The sequence below is a fragment of the Plectropomus leopardus genome, chromosome 7 (genome assembly GCF_026936395.1).
Source record: "Plectropomus leopardus strain MGB_pleo_1.0 chromosome 7, ASM2693639v1, whole genome shotgun sequence".
NCBI lineage: Eukaryota > Metazoa > Chordata > Actinopteri > Perciformes > Serranidae > Plectropomus > Plectropomus leopardus.
The window spans coordinates 25,517,693-25,535,941 of record NC_142182.1 but is presented as its reverse complement, the minus strand read 5'-3'; the positions used below and the strand labels follow the sequence as shown (position 1 = coordinate 25,535,941).

Below are 18,249 nucleotides of genomic sequence, written 5' to 3'. Positions count from 1 at the left end.
TCTTCTCCATGCAGTTATCATACTTAAAGAACTGAAGATACATTAAGTAACTACTTTTTTTATCCCCTTGGTGATCTTTTTTGTCTTATCTGTAGTGGCAGAACATTACCAGCGGAAACACTTAAGTATAGAGTGTTGTGATGTTTATTAAAACTTAAGCAATATCTGCTGCCTCACATTTGAAACACAGCTTTGGTGTGACGCATAGGTAGTCGACTCACTAGATGTAAATTGTGGCTTAAATCTTTACTTGCCATTGGCCTGATGTTTAGGTTGACACCCCCCCACCCCACCCCTTCTGCTGTGTGCTTGTTACCGTTTCAAAAGCCAGTTACAGTCTAATAACCTCCTCATTAAATGGCAAGTCTGACAAAGATTTGGATTGTGCTCTAAGACATGCCTTTTTTTTCCTTCAGTAAATTATTATAAAGATCTACAAAGAATAAAACAGCCTGTGAACACACCTTGGAAAAGCCCTGGACTTTCATGCCCGGTGTTGATTTTTTTTTTGGACATGGTCATTATTTTTTTTAAGTGATTGATAACAAGCTGTCTCTTTTTTATCAGTTAAAGTGGAATCACGCTGTCCATGTACATGTGTTACTGTTTTTTTTTAATTGATGTTTTAGTAAGGACATCAGAAAAAAACAGTTTTCACACATAGTCAAGATAACTGTTCACTGTCTCATCTTTTCCAAACAGAAAGCACAACTTTAGTAAAGACAGATTTACAACAGAAACAAGAGACAAAAAATACAATAAACAGACAAAAAAGTGCCTTCACAGTACCAGTTACTTCAGAATCTACCAACTATACCAACTGATCAAAGCAGATGCCAGTACTGAATTAGTCAGGCATTCCCTCCATTCCTCTATTAAAGGCCCCCAAAAAAAGTTTTGATAGCCTGCAGTTACTACAGAATGTGGCAGCAAGAGTTTTAACAAAAGCAGGATGAGAGATCACATTACTCCAGTTTTAGTGTCGCTGCACTGGCTTCTGGTAGCACTGAGAAGTGATTTTGAAATTCTTTTACTTGTTTTTAAAGCACTGCATGATTTAGCACTGTCTTACCTTTCTGACTGCTTATCTGAATGTGATTCAGCCTGATCTCTCAGGACTTCTGGTGTTTGCCTGCTTAATGTACCAAAAGTGAGTTACAGAAAGTATGGTATATATATTCATTGAGACTATGGTAGAAAAATGTATATATATATATATATATATATTTATATATATGTGTGTGTGTGTGTGTGTGTGTGTGTGTGTGTATACTACATACATACGCACACACACACACACACACATACATATATACATATGTATATATATGTATCTATGTATATGTGTGTGTGTGTGTGTGTGTGTGTGTGTGTGTGTTAAGAGAATGTGTATATATATATATATATATATATATATATATATATATATATATACATTCTCTTAATTCTTAGGTATGAGAAAATATTACAGAATTAACTCCAAATGCTCTCTTCCACCCAAATTTGCTCTTACCCAGTTGTGTTCACTGATGTATGCCACTTGATCATAAGTCACCTAGGGGCATCTATAACCCCCCTAATCACAATATAAGGTTTCATGCTGTGTGCAAAGATTCTGGCACATTGCCAAAATGGAGAACTGACACTAAAAACATCTGTAAGAAAAATAACTTCTGCAGTAATGAAAGTGGTTTGGGCCTACAATGAAATGAATGTGAACTAAGTAAATGTGATTTCATGTAAATGCATTTAAATATTAAAAAGTACACATGCAAAAAGGTCCAAATAAATTAAATAATTTAAAATAATCAAGAATATGAAAAGAAAAAGCGGCATATTCTCATACATACAGTATTTTTGACAAGCTGGAGCCATGATACACAATGAAAGACAAAATCGCCAATTAGTTTCTAATAAATCGACTAATTGTTTCAACTGCACTTGTATTTTTTCATGTTTTTGGTTTGTGTGCAATTTGTAAAGTTGTTATTGGAGTAAAAAGTACAATATTTCCCTCTGAAGTGTAGTCGAGTAGACGTAGAAAGTGGCATGAGGTGAGGATACTCAAGTAATGTAAAAGTAACCTCAGATTTATACTGACGTACTGTAGTTTAGTAAATGTACTTAGTTAGATTCCAGCACTGGCCAGTAGAGGGACACACAGTAACTGAAATTACTGTAATTGGGATCAATTCACTAATTCCCTTTGGCCCTGAAATTTAATAAGACAGTCAATATAATTACTCTAAAACCTCATCTAAATTTCATGAAATTATATGTTTGCTTTTTTTCTAATGTTCCTCAAATATAATGGACTGATTATAATCCTCAAATCTGTGGACTGATATGTTATTTTTCTGTTATTTTGGTACTAGTGCTCTGGACCCCTCAAAAACTTTTTGCTTTACCTTAGAGAAAAGCAAAAGGAAGAAAACATTTGTGAATCCCCAAAATCAATTGGGTACTGACGAAATAAGAGCAAATCATGGATACGAGCAAAACTAAGAGAAAATCTGTTTGTATATTATTTCTTGAATTAGGCCCCCTGTCCCCTATTTCCTCTTCGGGTGGAGACATTTGCAGCTTCAAATCACCATCAGTTACAGTTTACCACAGTGAAAATGTCAAAACACCATTATTTGTGGAAATGTGGAAAATCAATTGAGTTTGTGCCTCTACAATTTTTCATTTTCCTCAAAAATTTCACAAACATGAAACATGAGACAGCCACCTTTATTGACAGATAACTGACAGTCTCCAGAACACAGACCTTGTAGACAGAAAATCCGAATGGAATTAAGTGGCTTAAATGTCAAAGCTGATTACAAATTATCTTAAAGGAAATATGGATAAGTTCCACTGAAGTCACTAGTCACACCCGACAAAACTGTGTCTTTGTTGCTTAAATATATAAGTAAAACAAGATAGCCAAAGTCACAAATTGTGCCATAAGCAGATGGCCACAAACATCACCCAGCCATAGCAGTAGGCAACTCGAACACCATTTCAAATTTAGCCTCAGTAACCGTATCCGTATCCGTAATTTCTGTACGACTGTGTCGCTACAGTCAAGATGGTGATTATAATGATGACAATTAAGGCAGTGATGGAAGCCAGCACTGTGGCCCAGATGTTGAGGCAGCGGGCAGTGGAGCTGTAGTGTCGGGCACCCTCCAGATCTCCAACCACCTTCCGGTCTCTGGCCTGGAGGAACCGAAGCACACTGATTATAAAGGGGATTTATGCTCGACCTCGAACTTAAACTGACACCGATGAGCATCGGCAAAACCTCATAATCTCCTGTGAAAGCTTTAGATTCTTGTTTGTTGTATTTTTATGCTGCAATCGAGATTGGCGTCTACCTTTTCCATTCATTCGACCCATTTTTTCTCTGTAGTTTTCTTTCTCAGATTGTTCTATTTTTGATTCTCATTTGTTTTCTTTTTTCTCATAACTTCTTTGTACTTTATTGTTTCAGTAGTTAAACTGCAATTTTTACGCTTTATAATATCTAAAATCGATTCTTGTCATGGTCTAAGGGAGGTCTGTGTCTTAAGCAGCCAACAACTTGGTTAAACCGACTTTATTTTCCACTAATCCTGGCTATCCTTTGTAAGAACTGCTGTGCTAAAATGTGTTTTGTTTTTTGTTTTTTTTTCAGTATTCTTGGACACGCAATGACAGAAAATTCCCCATGACAGAAAAACACCTTGATGGAGAAGATGAGGGCGGCCAGTCCGAGGCAGAAGAGGTTTGAGTAGAGAAAGTTGCAGAGGAACCAGATGATGTGGTCCTTGGGGGGCTCAGTGATGACGTTCACAGTGGTGGACTGAGCCACTGCAGGTCCTCCAGGCTGTCCAGGGAGCCCGTCACTCCTCCCATGCAATGGAAAAACCTTTGCTGGGTATCCTGCAGTATTCATCGCTGTCAGCTCAGCTGTGGTTTGGAGTGCAGCGCTGCAGGAAGGTGTGCGAGACCTCAACTGTCACTGTAAGTGTTGATTTTCTCTTAGGGCTTTTGGGGGGGGCTCAAGTCACTTCTGATCTGGTTTAAAAAGAAATGCAAAAATAAGCTCTCATTTGTTTTCTTGAGGTGATGGTGTAGTGTGAGACAGGGTTCAGAATGGAAAATTATGGAATCTGATTTTCAGCTATTTAGTTATTTAGTATTTAAAAGATATTTGTATTTACAGAGTAGTGCCCCTGTTCTGTTTTCTAAAATATAAAATTCAGAATAAATTGATCACAGCAGATTGTATTTCATTGTGTCAACTAGTGTAAGCAACAATACCTAGCCACAACCTTTGGGCAATTAATTTAGCAACATAATTACATACAGAGTCAGAAGTCCCTTTGACTCTGCTTCTTCAAAGTGGCAATTTTGCAGTTATTCCGTCTTGCTGTCCTGTGTCGAAGGTACAGTATCAAAATGGGGAGACAGAGTTGTCTCGCCTTTAAGCCAGCGTAAGAAGTAGTAACAGCACCGACACATAATATTTATACAGTCTATGCTATAGACCGCATCACAATCACAGCTGTTTATCTACAATAACTTTGGGGTAGAAAACCACCGCATCACGCTTCCTACATACAATCAGACGGAGCTGAGCAAACTCTGCCGTAATTGATTAGTTTTAAGCCACCTAAAAAAGTCAATATCTGTTTAATTTTCTGCTAGATTTAGAATATATTCATAGCTTTACCTTTGTGAAAAACAGCCCTTACTGACAGAGATTTGAAGCCATTATATCAAAAACACCAGACCACGTTGGGAAAAATACATTTTGACTCAAAAAGAATGTGCTGAATACAAACAACTTTGTACGACTTCTGGTTACAGATGAATGATGTGAAAGTGGCAAATTTGGAAAAAAAAACAAAAAAAAACACTTTGCCCAGCTGGACACCCTGAAAGATGATTTCCTGATACTTTCAGTATCTGTGGTGAATATGTGAAGCATGGTGTGGATTTTATATGTTGTGACAAAAACATAGAGACAATGACAGAAACCTTTCAAAATATCGACTCTGTCAGGGTCAGTTATTAACATTGTTGTACATTTTCTGTCACTTCTGTTTTAGGCTAATTTACATCTAGATCATCATTTACCAACCCTTGTTTGACATTTTCAGCAGATAAATAAGCTTGGCAGCCAAACCAGTCACAATGTAAAGATGTTCGTTGTGAATCTTGAATGAATGAAATGAAACATTTTCACTGCTGTGTATATTTTATTGTGACATACTGTCTGCTTTCAGAATTTACTGTTGTTTCTACACATATAACATTGTTACTTTAATTGTACACTTAAACTCTTTTTCATATAAGAATATATCTGTGCAACAATAATAATAGCGTGGTAATGATGCAATGCGTTTCTAAAGTAGCAACTACTACAAACTACTACAAACTACTACATTTCTAAGAGCAATGATTCCTCATCTGGCATGCAAGACCTTTTTATATCTGACAAATGATGCAAGCATTGAAGGAGCATTCAGGTGTCACTCTCCACACACCGTTTTCTAACAGCATGGTGCAGCCTGTTTCCTGGATGGATTTATCTGGCTGCCCTTCTTCCCATTTGGTGAAGGTCAGAGGTTGGTTTTTCATGTCGGCCTTGAAATTCCCCTCCGCTTTATTGTTGACGTTGATCCAGACGTTTTTGCATTTGTCTGCAAACTCTTGAGTCAGTATCTTGTTTTCCTCGTCGTTCTGGGGCAAAGCCATCTCTAAACCTTGTTGGGAGCAGAAGCCAGCGGCCCTGGAGAATGAGCTCTTCTCCTTGTTAGACACAAAGTATTTCTGACCAACTCTTCGGACAAAGTCGTAGTTCATGGCTGATAATAAAGAAAACAACGCGCCATCAGGAACAAATAAAGCATTTGCTCTTCAGACTCAAAGCTGTATTGTCATGATGGCCCTCGAGCTTTGTTGAGAAGTCTTCGCCAAAACACTTGTGTTCTGCCTCTGACAGTAACATATCAGATATTGGTAAATTTATATCAGATATATTGAGGCAATAGTAAAAGCACAACATCAGTGTGGACAAAACTCATTTTAAAACAATAAAGTGTTGTCTCTTAAACAACTCTAACTAATCTCTGTCCACATGCACTCACTTTCTGCAACACTCTTGTAATGGCTGAATAGGATACTTACTCAGCTCTACCTTAGCAAGACTCTTCTGTAAGGCTTCAATCTCCTCGATAATGGAGCCAAAGATATCTGGATCAAACAGATTAGTTTCAGTTACCAAACTGGCAGTAAGTTAAATCCCAGGCCAAAGCCGTGATATCCTGAATTATAGTCTATAGTACAGTTCATACTCCAAAATTATTCGATCACTTCCCGTAATAAAACTCAGTCGCATCTTTCATTAGACCCTCTGTGCTTGCTCATCACCCACATCTTTCAGATGCCCGGAAATGCCCTTAGTTTACATTACGCTGATGACGTTGCCACATTTTCAGACTTCCAGATAGATGAAATGGTTATCAAAGGTCATGTTGTACTTATCTTGATGAGTACGCTGATCCCAATGAGTGTAATTGGCAATATACCCTTTCAAACTGAATTGTATTGCAAGATTTACAAATGATGGGTACAGAGTTTAAGAGTTGAAATATTATCACTTGGACATGGCCTCAAAAAAAATTACAAAACAAAAACACCCTCAGAAAATGTAGTATTATCATTGTTCCTGACCTGGGATACAATGAACAAGTGATCCCAAAGTGACTCAGGTGATCAAAGTAATTTTATACAATATTTTCAGTGTATATATATATGCTCTTTTAAAATCAAGAAAAATATAAAACCTCTTCCACAAAATGCAGCAGGTCCAGGTGGTCCAGGTGGTCCAGGTATTCCAATAATTCCACGTGGTATAGGTGGTCCACGCTGTCCTGTGTTGAAGAGCAGGGAAAGCAGAGCACTAGAACAGTGAAAGTTAATTTTGGCAATGAAACAAAAACTTAAACTGAAAAAAGGAAAGATTGGCATTAAATTACTTAAACTGGAAAAAGTATTGACACTTAAGTTATATTGAAAATGCATGCATTAAAAATGATTTTACATTATCTTGACAATTTCAGCTCTCTGAAGTGTTTCAGTGACTTTTTTAGCTGACAGTTTATTTCACTGTTTTTTCAGTTTCTAGTTTCTGTCACTGTTTTGGCTTGGAGAGGAGGGGTTTGAGTTGAGGGGCTAGGAGACCAGTATTTAGTTCTTGGGTGATTTATTATTCTTCCAACAATTGCAGGAAAAATCTGTTCAGGGAGCTTGATCAGTGCTGATATTTGGCCCAGATTATTTGATAATATCTGTAATGTTTACAGATAAAGTCTTAAACCTCTCAAATTGCTCACAGACTCATCTGGGCTGCCCAAATAATTTTTCAAATAGCCCCTGGTGCTAACGTGAGCTAGCATACTGTTATCGACAGATATTGAAACTGTTAAAATCTTACCTCCAGTTCTTGCTGAAGAATAGACAACCCATGTTGACCCCATCTCCCTAACCAGAATATTTTAGCCTTCTGCTTTTGGTTTTCTCACTGCAAAGCATTGCTACCATGTGTAGCACCACATCAGTCTCAGTTTTGTTTGCATCGACTTCCCCATGAGATCACATGAGGTGGCGCATTCATTCTCCATCTGGCACAATAATCTTAATAATGTCTTGTTGTGTGTAATGACCATTATTTTAAATTCTTGTAGTTTGTGCAGGTTTGAGGTGAGAGAGAAAATCTGTAAAGATTTTTGTGTGTGATGTAACCCGATTCAAAAACCCGTTTTGAAACTCCTGTAGCCTGTGTCCGTCTTAAGTCTGTGTCAGAGTCATTGCATTCATTTCAGAATTGGGGTGCGGGCAAAGCAGAGATGAGAATGGAAACCTATTAAGGACCTGGTTCCACTTTTTTTCAAAACCCGAAAATCGATAATGTTTGAGCTGATTAATACCGCCACTGAGTCTCGAGGGTCCCATGACGTAACATTTCATCTTGAGTCACGTCATTTAAATCCAGTCACTGGTTTGCATAAACCAACTGTCCTATAAAGTTTTTTATTACAATAGAATTGCCAGCCAACAGGTATTACAACATTGCACATCAAATTAAATCTAAATGCAGTACAGTATGATCTTCATCATCATTCTCTCACAACAACAGTTGCAAGCACACCCAAACTTTGTAGCAAGTCCTGTCACTGAAAAATAGTAATCCATGTTGAAATCCGAGTTGAAATGCAGGATAAGAACGAGTAAGAGAAATAAGCAAGGCTCCATGAGGTTTCATTGTGATGTGTTCAAGGTCGGCTCACTAAAATGACTTTTTAGTAAGTTTTTAAGCAGTGATTAGTAAATATGATTATCAAAACATTACTTTTTTTTTAAATTTGGCCTTGTCTTTCCAAAAAATATTAGATAAGAACTGATAGTGGTATCATTAAGGACTTGGTTTGTTAAAGATTCTAGATAATGGTATCAGTATCAATAAAAATTAAAAATCTACATCCCTCGGGCTGTGTGTGTGTGTGTGTGTGTGTGTGTGTGTGTGTGTGTGTGTGTGTGTGCGCGTGTGTGCGTGCATGTGTCTGTATTTATATTTGTGGCGGTACACTGACTCAAGACTGAGTCCAGACAGAGGGCGAAAGCACCTTGAAGCACTGCCCATTTCCTTTTGGTGCTCATGTAAAACAGAGACTTTGCTTTTATGTTGATGTCCAGTCAGTGTTGATGGCTAATAGTAGTCAATTGCTGCAATAATTTCCTCAGTGCGTGCTATATTGAATGAGGAAGTGGAGTTCTCCTCCTCGTAAAACCTTGCTGTCAGTGCCTACATGTACCAGGATGCATTGCGTGCGAGTAGAGACATTTTTACCTCACTATTCTCAGAAGTCTGAGGGTTACCTACAGTAAATTATAAAGGTTTATCCTCCGGTGAGCATGTTTTCAATATTCAGACATTTGAACATCAGTCTTTTTTATTGAGTGACAATATGAGACGAGTAATAAAATGAATAAATTACATCGCGCCAATCATCATCATTTTTGAATGACATTTCCTAATCAATTTTCATATCAGTTCTTCCTGTATATTTTTATATATCCTGTGGACAAAGGGGACAGTCTGACCTTTGGTGGCCTTGTGAGCCATCACAGCTGACACAGTGCATAAAATTAAGAAAATGTGTGAGGAAAGTCACCTCAAAGGCTCTTGGGAGGTTAGACAGAGATATCACCTGCCTGTCCGACAGGGCGGTGCCAGAATTCAGACAAAAGATGACTGAAGTCTGATCAGAAAGAGTGTTCGTGGTGCAGGATTGTGGAGGTTTATATTACCCACCTGGAAGACCAGGTAGCCTATGAAGTTTTTTGGGATCATGGTCACCTGGAGACTGACCGTAGCCAGTACAAGTCATCAGGCAGAGGACGCAGAACAGGAGAAATATCCTCATCTTCAAAACAAAGAACATAAATATTATTGACACTATCATCTTTTATCGTTAGCAAAATTAGATCTGGAGAGTTGGTGAGATTTTGTGGTACGTATGTAGATTGGATAAAAATTCAAACATTACTGTTAGTTGGGTTAATACTTTTCCAACAGGTTCATCTATGAACTTGGATAATGACAGTAAATCTGTTGACGGTCCATATAACGTAATCAGGAAGCTGGTGAATTGTATGTGTGTTTTCATCACCACAACTCAACTTCAAGTTTCGTCTGTGGTACAAATGCTTCTGTGTCTCATTCTGTAGCGGCCTGTGTCTGTGTTTGTAGCACTGCTCAGGTCTGTGATTGCTCTATATAATCACTGTGGCTCTAAAAACATAATTACCACAGTCATAAGTGTAAAAGCAGCATAATTCAACTCCATCTGGGGGCTTTTGAAACGATAGCGACAGTATTAAGTTACAATCCAATTTTAAGGGCTCACTTTGCTTCCTTTCCCTCTGTCTTCTTTTAATATTTCTCTCACCTTAACTCCTATTTTACTGCCTTTCCTCAAAGGGACAGCTCTCATCAAAATCAAAAATGTATACTTTTCTCCTTATTTGTAGTGCTTTTCACCAGTCTAGATTGTTTTGTTTTGAGTTGTTAAGTGTGGGAGATATTGGCTTCAGAAATGTCTGCCGTCTCTCAAATAAAATGGAACTAGATGGCACCGTGCTTATGGTGCCTAAAGCACCAGAAACATATATTTCAAAAGCTAGAGAGAAGCCACTCACACCAAAACACTCTTGATTGACAAATGGCAAAATAGAGCAATTGAGCTCTAGAATTTAGGGTAAAAAACCAAAGAGGAGGTAAAGGTCAGACTGTGGTTAAAGCACGGTGCCCATGGATCCTTAAACTGTCTTTAAAGGTATTCAGTTCATTAATCTATAGATAAGATCTTAATTAGCATTAAATGTCTAAAATCTGTCTTTCAAAAGTCTTTAATGCTAAGACATGGGATGTAGGATATTTCTAATGTTTTTTCTGATGTAATAATTATTTAATTTGATAATTCACCAAATGCTTCTCCCAATAATACACAGATCAGGATAAAGGAACATTTACCAAATCACATCAACAAATGACAAATGGACAAGTCCTTACAAAGGAAACAAAATGGTATCTTTTATGATGATGTAAAGTGTTTATTGTTTTAAATGTGTAATAAGTATATTGTCTTTTAACTTGATGAAAAAAGTCACTTTTTTAAGTTACAGTTAATATTTGGGGAAAATTGTTTCAGATTATTTTCCCTTAAATTAGTTTTTTGTCAAATTTGTAGTAAATTTATTTCCAATCAGTATCAGAAAAAGTCTTACTTAACAAAAAATCTAACTTGCCTTGAGCTGTAGGGACCTTGGGTTAAAGGATGTGAATCTTAACACCTCACCTTAAAAATGTTTTCCCGTTACGTGTCCTCTACCCTATTTTTGGTCAAACCGGTCTGTTAAGAATGTGAAAATGATGCAGAGAAACATAAATTATTTTATTGTCCAGCATATAATTGAATTAGCTGTCAGCTGGCCTGTAGAGACATGTTCATGTCTAAGCTGCACATAGCTACAAATTACAAATACATTTTATTCATTCATTTATTATGCATTCAGATTACATACAGATTATCAGACTGGCCGATTATTGGGACCGATAATTTTTATTGTGAATGCATATCGGTTCCAAATATCAGTTGTCAGTCTCATTAACTACTCGTAATCAGTATTTTATTGGCCCTGAAAGAACAACATCGGTTGATCCCTAATTCATTGTTGAAACCTCAGGTTATGGCCTCTTACTTGCACAGAGAAGTTACTCTCTTGCTGTGAATTGTCATCAATGTAGTAGTAATAAACAAAATATAACTCACTGTAGAGATGAGGAGGGATCTGCAGGATGAGCCACTTCTTCACGAAGAAAGTGAAGAAAATGATCAAGAATGTAGTTAAATGTGCATGTAGAAATTTGGTCCAGTTAACAACGGATGTTGAGAGAGATTATTAACCGTGATAACTCTCATAACTCTCCACTATCTCCAAGTGTGGTTTCACATCCGTTTCTTCTCCATGCAGTTATCATACTTAAAGAACTGAAGATACATTAAGTAACTACGTTTTTTTATCCCCTTGGTGATCTTTTTTGTCTTATCTGTAGTGGCAGAACATTACCAGCGGAAACACTTAAGTATAGAGTGTTGTGATGTTTATTAAAACTTATACTATATTTATATACTATAAAGATCTACAAAGAATAAAGCAGCCTGTGAACACACCTTGGAAAAGCCCTGGACTTTCATGCCCAGTGTTGATTTTTTTTTTTGACATGGTCATTATTTTTTTTTAGTGATTGATAACAAGCTGTCTCTTTTTTATCAGTTAAAGTGGAATCACGCTGTCCATGTACATGTGTTACTGCTTTTTATTAATTGATGTTTTAGTAAGGACATCAGAAAAAAACAGTTTTCACACATAGTCAAGATAACTGTTCACTGTCTCATCTTTTCCAAACAGAAAGCACAACTTTAGTAAAGACAGATTTACAACAGAAAAAAGAGACAAAAATTACAATAAACAGACAAAAAAGTGCCTTCACAGTACCAGTTACTTCAGAATCTACCAACTATACCAACTGATCAAAGCAGATGCCAGTACTGAATTAGTCAGGCATTCCCTCCATTCCTCTATTAAGGCCCCCAAAAAAAGTTTTGATAGCCTGCAGTTACTACAGAATGTGGCAGCAAGAGTTTTAACAAAAAGCAGGATGAGAGATCACATTACTCCAGTTTTAGTGTCGCTGCACTGGCTTCTGGTAGCACTGAGAAGTGATTTTGAAATTCATTTACTTGTTTTTAAAGCACTGCATGATTTAGAACTGTCTTACCTTTCTGACTGCTTATCTGAATGTGATTCAGCCTTAGGTCTTAGGTATGAGAAAATATTACAGAGTTAACTCCAAATGCTCTCTTCCACCCAAATTTGCTCTTACCCAGTTGTGTTCACTGATGTATGCCACTTGATCATAAGTCACCTAGGGGCATCTATAACCCCCCTAATCACAATATAAGGTTTCATGCTGTGTGCAAAGATTCTGGCACATTGCCAAAATGGAGAACTGACACTAAAAACATCTGTAAGAAAAATAACTTCTGCAGTAATGAAAGTGGTGTGGGCCTACAATGAAATGAATGTGAACTAAGTAAATGTGATTTCATGTAAATGCATTTAAATATTAAAAAGTACACATGCAAAAAGGTCCAAATAAATTAAATAATTTAAAATAATCAAGAATATGAAAAGAAAAGGCAGCATATTCTCATACATACAGTATTTTTGACAAGCTGGAGCCATGATACACAATGAAAGACAAAATTGCCAATTAGTTTCTAATAAATCGACTAATTGTTTCAACTGCACTTTATATATTTTCATATTTTTGGTTTGTGTGCAATTTGTAAAGTTGTTATTGGAGTAAAAAGTACAATATTTCCCTCTGAAGTGTAGTCGAGTAGACGTAGAAAGTGGCATGAGGTGAGGATATTCAAGTAATGTAAAAGTAACCTCAGATTTATACTGACGTACTGTAGTTTAGTAAATGTACTTAGTTAGATTCCAGCACTGGCCAGTAGAGGGACACACAGTAACTGAAATTACTGTAATTGGGATCAATTCACTAATTCCCTTTGGCCCTGAAATTTAATAAGACAGTCAATATAATTACTCTAAAACCTCATCTAAATTTCATGAAATTATATGTATGCTTTTTTTCTAATGTTCCTCAAATATAATGGACTGATAATAATCCTCAAATCTGTGGACTGATATGTTATTTTTCTGTTATTTTGGTACTAGTGCTCTGGACCCCTCAAAAACTTTTCGCTTTACCTTAGAGAAAAGCAAAAGGAAGAAGACATTTGTGAATCCCCAAAATCAATTGGGTACTGACGAAATAAGAGCAAATCATGGATACGAGCAAACTAAGAGAAAATCTGTTTGTATATTATTTCTTGAATTAGGCCCCCTGTCCCCTATTTCCTCTTCGAGTGGAGACATTTGCAGCTTCAAATCACCATCAGTTACAGTTTACCACAGTGAAAATGTCAAAACACCATTATTTGTGGAAATGTGGAAAATCAATTGAGTTTGTGCCTCTACAATTTTTTTATTTTCCTCAAAAATCTCACAAGCATGACACATGAGACAGCCACCTTTATTGACAGATAACTGACAGTCTCCAGAACACAGACCTTGTAGACAGAAAATCCGAATGGAATTAAGTGGCTTAAATGTCAAAGCTGATTACAAATTATCTTAAAGGAAATATGGATAAGTTCCACTGAAGTCAGTAGTCACACCCGACAGAACTGTGTCTTTATTGCTTAAATATATAAGTAAAACAAGATAGCCAAAGTCACAAATTGTGCCATAAGCAGATGGCCACAAACATCACCCAGCCATAGCAGTAGGCAACTCGAACACCATTTCAAATTTAGCCTCAGTAACCGTATCCGTATCCGTAATTTCTGTACGACTGTGTCGCTACAGTCAAGATGGTGATTATAATGATGAGAATTAAGGCAGTGATGGAAGCCAGCACTGTGGCCCAGATGTTGAGGCAGCGGGCAGTGGAGCCGTAGTGTCGGGCACCCTCCAGATCTCCAACCACCTTCCGGTCTCTGGCCTGGAGGAACCGAAGCACATTGATTATAGAGGGGATTTATGCTCGACCTCGAACTTAAACTGACACCGATGAGCATCGGCAAAACCTCATAATCTCCTGTGAAAGCTTTAGATTCTTGTTTGTTGTATTTTTATTCTGCAATCGAGATTGGCGTCTACCTTTTCCATTCATTCGACCCATTTTTTCTCTGTAGTTTTCTTTCTCAGATTGTTCTATTTTTGATTCTCATTTGTTTTCTTTTTTCTCATAACTTCTTTGTACTTTATTGTTTCAGTAGTTAAACTGCAATTTTACGCCTTATAATATCTAAAATCGATTCTTGTCATGGTCTAAGGGAGGTCTGTCTCTTAATCAGCCAAAAACTAGGTTTTCAAAGTCGGTGTGACTTTATTTTCCACTAATCCTGGCTATCCTTTGTAAGAACTGCTGTGCTGAAAAAAATCAGTATTCTTGGACACACAATGACAGAAGATTCCCCATGAAAAAAACTCACCTTGATGGAGAAGATGAGGGCGGCCAGTCCGAGGCAGAAGAAGTTTGAGTAGAGAAAGTTGCAGAGGGACCAGATGATGTGGTCCTTGGGGGGCTCATTGATGACGTTCACAGTGGTGTACTGAGCCACTGCAGGTCCTCCAGGCTGTCCAGGGAGCCCGTCATTCCTCCCATGCAATGGAAAAACCTCCGCTGGGTATCCTGCAGTATTCATCGCTGTCAGCTCAGCTGGAAGGTGCAGTGCTGCAGGAAGTGTGCGAGAATGAAAGAGTTACTTTAACTGCTCCTTTCCTTTTAAAGCTTTTGTGGGTTAGCACTGGTCTGATTTTTGCACTGCAAACCACTTAGTGAAAAGCAAGCTCACCACACTTGTTTGACCACGAAAGCACATGACTTTGTGCTTCCTTTTTTGTAAAAATTGTTTTTTAAGTTGTCCTGAATAGTTTGCAGATATATTTCAGTATTATAATGCATTGGACATTACACTATCCTTCAAATGTTTCAGATGTCATATTTCTAAAGATAACCTGAAAAAAAAGCTGCCAGATGGGAACCTGCATTTTATCTTTAAATAGAGAATATAGAACCTGGACCTCATTTATATATTTGGCCATTCGGCATGGCAATGTTGGTCCATCAGTTTTGCCCTGATTGAAATATGGTAACAGCTATTGGAAGGATTGTATGATTTTTTTTACAGACATTTAGGATGCCCAGCTGATCAGTCTTAATGACTAAAGTGATCCCCTCACTCTTTTGTAGTAGTTTGGTACACAATTTAGCATTATTTGTGTTGAATTGTAATAACTCTTTATCTAGTGCAATCAAGATGAATTTTACACTTTGTCCAGTACTTTGGTTTATGCAAAATACATGCAAGAATTATGGCAATTCCATCAGCCTGTATTGTTCATTGTGTAGCTAGACCTAAGCACTGCCATATTTAGCATGTTAGCATGCTGACAGTACTGTTCAGATCTAAGCACTGATGTGCCCATGAACTGCCTGACAGAGCCGCTGGCATGGCTAAAGACTTATGTGCCGTGTCCCAGTTCTGTACTACATACTGATTCTTATCTGGCTTTAAATGTATATATGTAAGTATGTACTGTATCTACACTCGAAACAGTGACAGCATGCATACTAATTAAGTCACTTTTTTAAATGTGCTATTAATCCACAAGATTTTCCCATGATACAATAAACAAAGGAAATCCATTTGTTCACAGCTGACCCCCCCCCCAAATGTGGGTGGTAGTTCTTTCTCTCAAGTTGCAAATTGATTTCCATCCAACATCACACATTTTGTATTATTTCCAGTTAGTATAAAGTGTGATGATGTTTATGTACGACACTAAATTGGTATACTACCAAGTGTAGATAATGTATACAAAAAGTATAATGTATGGATCTGGAATACAACCTTACTCTTGGTTTGTAAGTGTGATTGTTTAGAGATTAGTATACTAGTCTGTGATTATTTTTTTTTTATGGCATGCTAGACTAAATCTTATTATATCTTCACAGGGTTGTATTTCTTGCACACAAGTCCATTTCTGTGAAAAATATGAATGCTTCATGCACATGTTAATCAGGTCATTGTGAAATTGACTTTTGATCACTAATCAGTTCATTCTCGAGTCCAATTGAACATTTGTGCCAAATATGAAGAAAAAAATCCCTCAAGGTTTTGAGATATTGCATTCACAAGAATAAGACGAATGCAAAGTCAGCATGACCTTGATCTTTTACCGCCAAAATCTACTCAGTTCACCCTTCAGGCCACATGGACTCTGGTGCCATATTTGAAGAAATTCCCTTAATGTGTTCTTGAGATATTACATTTACAAGAATGAGACAGATGAGGTCACAGTGACCTTCATCTGTGACCTCTGACCACCAAAATCTAATTAGTTCCTCCTTGAGTCCAGTTGTGCGCTCCAATACCCATACTACCATACTATATATTATGTCACAAAAATATTTAGTATGTCCCCAGACATAGTATGTCAGATGCAGTATGCAGAGATAGTACAGGATGACTTTTTAACTCTATTTTGGACAACATATTATAGTATGACTTCTTATGCTATTTCGGAGGACATGCTATAGTATGACTTTTTTAATGTTATTTTAGAGCATATGCTGTAGTAGGAGTATTTCATGTGATTTGGAACGACATGCTATAGTATGACGTTTAATGCGATTTCGGATGACATGCTGTGACTTTTTTGTGCGATTTTGGAGGACATGCAATAGTATGACTTTGGTTTTGCAATTTTAGGCGGATGACATGGTGTGACTTTTTTATGCAATTTTGGAGGACATGCTACAGCTTTACTATTTCATGCGATTTTGGACGGCATGCTATAGTATGGCTTTTCTGTGATATTTTGGACGACATGCTATAATATGACTTTTTTATACTATTTTGGACAACATGTTATAGTATGACTTTTTTTATGTGATTTCAGATGACATGCTTAGACTTTTGCATGCAATTTTGGACTACATGCTTTAGTATGATTTTTTATGCAATTTTGGACAACAAAATATAATATTACTCTTTTATGCCATTTGGATGAGATAGTATAGGATGACTTTTTTATGCTATTTCAGACGACATGCTATAGTATGAATTTTTTATGCAGTTTTGGACGACATTCTATAGTATGTCCTTTTTAATGTGATATTGGACAACATTCTATAGAATGACTTTCTTATACGACATGCTATAGTATGACTTTTTTATACAATGTTGGATGACATGCAATAGTAAGACTTTTCTATGATATTTTGAACGACATTCAATAGTGTGACTTTGTGTATACAATTTTGGATGACATGCAATAGTATGGCTTTGTTAATGCAATTTCGGATGACATGCTATAGTATGATTTTTATATACAATTTTGGACGACATGCTATGGTACCACTGTTTTATGTGATTTTGGACAATATGCCATAACAAGACTGATATTTTGAATACATGCTATATTATGACTTTTTTTATGCGATTTTGAATGACATGCTATATTATGAGTTTTTTATGCAATGGATGACATCCTCTTGTATCACTTTTGGACGACATCCAATAGAATGACTTTTTTATGTGAGTTTGGACGCCATGCTATAGGGAACTTTTTTTATGGGATTGTTGACGACATGCTTTAGTATGACTTTTGAAGAGATTTTGAACAGCATGCAATAGTAAGACTTTTCTGTGATATTTTGGATGACACACTTTAGTTGAATGTTTTTGGGCAATTTTGGACGACATGCTTCAGTAAAACATTTTTGTGATTTTGGACGGCATGCTATAGTATTACTTTTCTGTGTGATTTTGGACAACATTCTACAGTTTTACTTTTTTGTGTGATTTTGGACAACATCCTATAGTTGACTTTTTAAAGCAATTTTGAATGGCATACTATACTTTAGTATGGCGAAAAGCTTCAAAAGATGGCATGTCCCAAAAACAACTGAAAACCTCATAAAATACCGCACTGAGACACGCAATAGCATAGAATGTACCAAAAAAAACACCAAAAACACTATAATACAGCATGTTGAAAAAATGA

The 18,249-nt window shown here is 36.8% G+C and overlaps 3 protein-coding genes across 4 annotated transcripts; all 3 read right to left on the bottom strand.

Moving 5' to 3' along the window:
- Window positions 1-2,714: 2,714 nt before the first annotated feature.
- Window positions 2,715-4,005, bottom strand: LOC148189193 (dispanin subfamily A member 2b-like). Its single transcript, XM_088080314.1, has 2 exons — window positions 3,710-4,005; window positions 2,715-3,204 (listed from the first exon to the last, which is right to left on the bottom strand). The coding sequence occupies exons 1-2, from the start codon at window positions 3,920-3,922 to the stop codon at window positions 3,019-3,021; spliced, it is 399 nt and encodes a 132-aa protein (XP_087936440.1). The 5' UTR covers window positions 3,923-4,005; the 3' UTR covers window positions 2,715-3,018.
- A 1,206-nt stretch (window positions 4,006-5,211) lies between these two features.
- On the bottom strand, window positions 5,212-11,408 carry LOC148189192 (mannose-binding protein C-like). 2 transcript variants are annotated; one of them, XM_088080306.1, is made up of 5 exons: window positions 11,370-11,408; window positions 9,350-9,461; window positions 6,822-6,908; window positions 6,163-6,228; window positions 5,212-5,840 (listed from the first exon to the last, which is right to left on the bottom strand). In XM_088080306.1, the coding sequence occupies exons 2-5, from the start codon at window positions 9,459-9,461 to the stop codon at window positions 5,461-5,463; spliced, it is 645 nt and encodes a 214-aa protein (XP_087936432.1). In that variant the 5' UTR covers window positions 11,370-11,408; the 3' UTR covers window positions 5,212-5,460. The 2 variants fall into 2 exon arrangements, with proteins under 2 accessions (XP_087936432.1, XP_087936431.1); XM_088080305.1 differs by lacking the exons at window positions 9,350-9,461; window positions 11,370-11,408 and having other exon boundaries at window positions 6,822-7,177.
- A 2,229-nt stretch (window positions 11,409-13,637) lies between these two features.
- Window positions 13,638-14,950, bottom strand: ifitm5 (interferon induced transmembrane protein 5). Its single transcript, XM_088079436.1, has 2 exons — window positions 14,670-14,950; window positions 13,638-14,176 (listed from the first exon to the last, which is right to left on the bottom strand). Exons 1-2 carry the CDS (start codon window positions 14,880-14,882, stop codon window positions 13,991-13,993), a joined length of 399 nt encoding a protein of 132 aa, XP_087935562.1. The 5' UTR covers window positions 14,883-14,950; the 3' UTR covers window positions 13,638-13,990.
- Window positions 14,951-18,249: the final 3,299 nt, after the last annotated feature.

Bases quoted from the DNA above. Each gene is read 5' to 3' on its own strand.
- ifitm5 (XM_088079436.1), bottom strand. From the start codon at position 14,882: ATGAATACTGCAGGATACCCAGCGGAGGTTTTTCCATTGCATGGGAGG. The intron at 14,177-14,669 runs GTGAGTTTTTTT...CGGTTCCTCCAG, and splicing joins CCCTCATCTTCTCCATCAAG to GCCAGAGACCGGAAGGTGGT.
- LOC148189192 (XM_088080305.1), bottom strand. From the start codon at position 7,059: ATGCATTTTCAATATAACTTAAGTGTCAATACTTTTTCCAGTTTAAGT. The intron at 6,229-6,821 runs GTTTTATATTTT...TGTTTGATCCAG, and splicing joins TGCTGCATTTTGTGGAAGAG to ATATCTTTGGCTCCATTATC. The intron at 5,841-6,162 runs GTAAGTATCCTA...CTTTATTATCAG, and splicing joins TCTTGCTAAGGTAGAGCTGA to CCATGAACTACGACTTTGTC.
- LOC148189193 (XM_088080314.1), bottom strand. From the start codon at position 3,922: ATGAATACTGCAGGATACCCAGCAAAGGTTTTTCCATTGCATGGGAGG. The intron at 3,205-3,709 runs GTGTTTTTCTGT...CGGTTCCTCCAG, and splicing joins CCCTCATCTTCTCCATCAAG to GCCAGAGACCGGAAGGTGGT.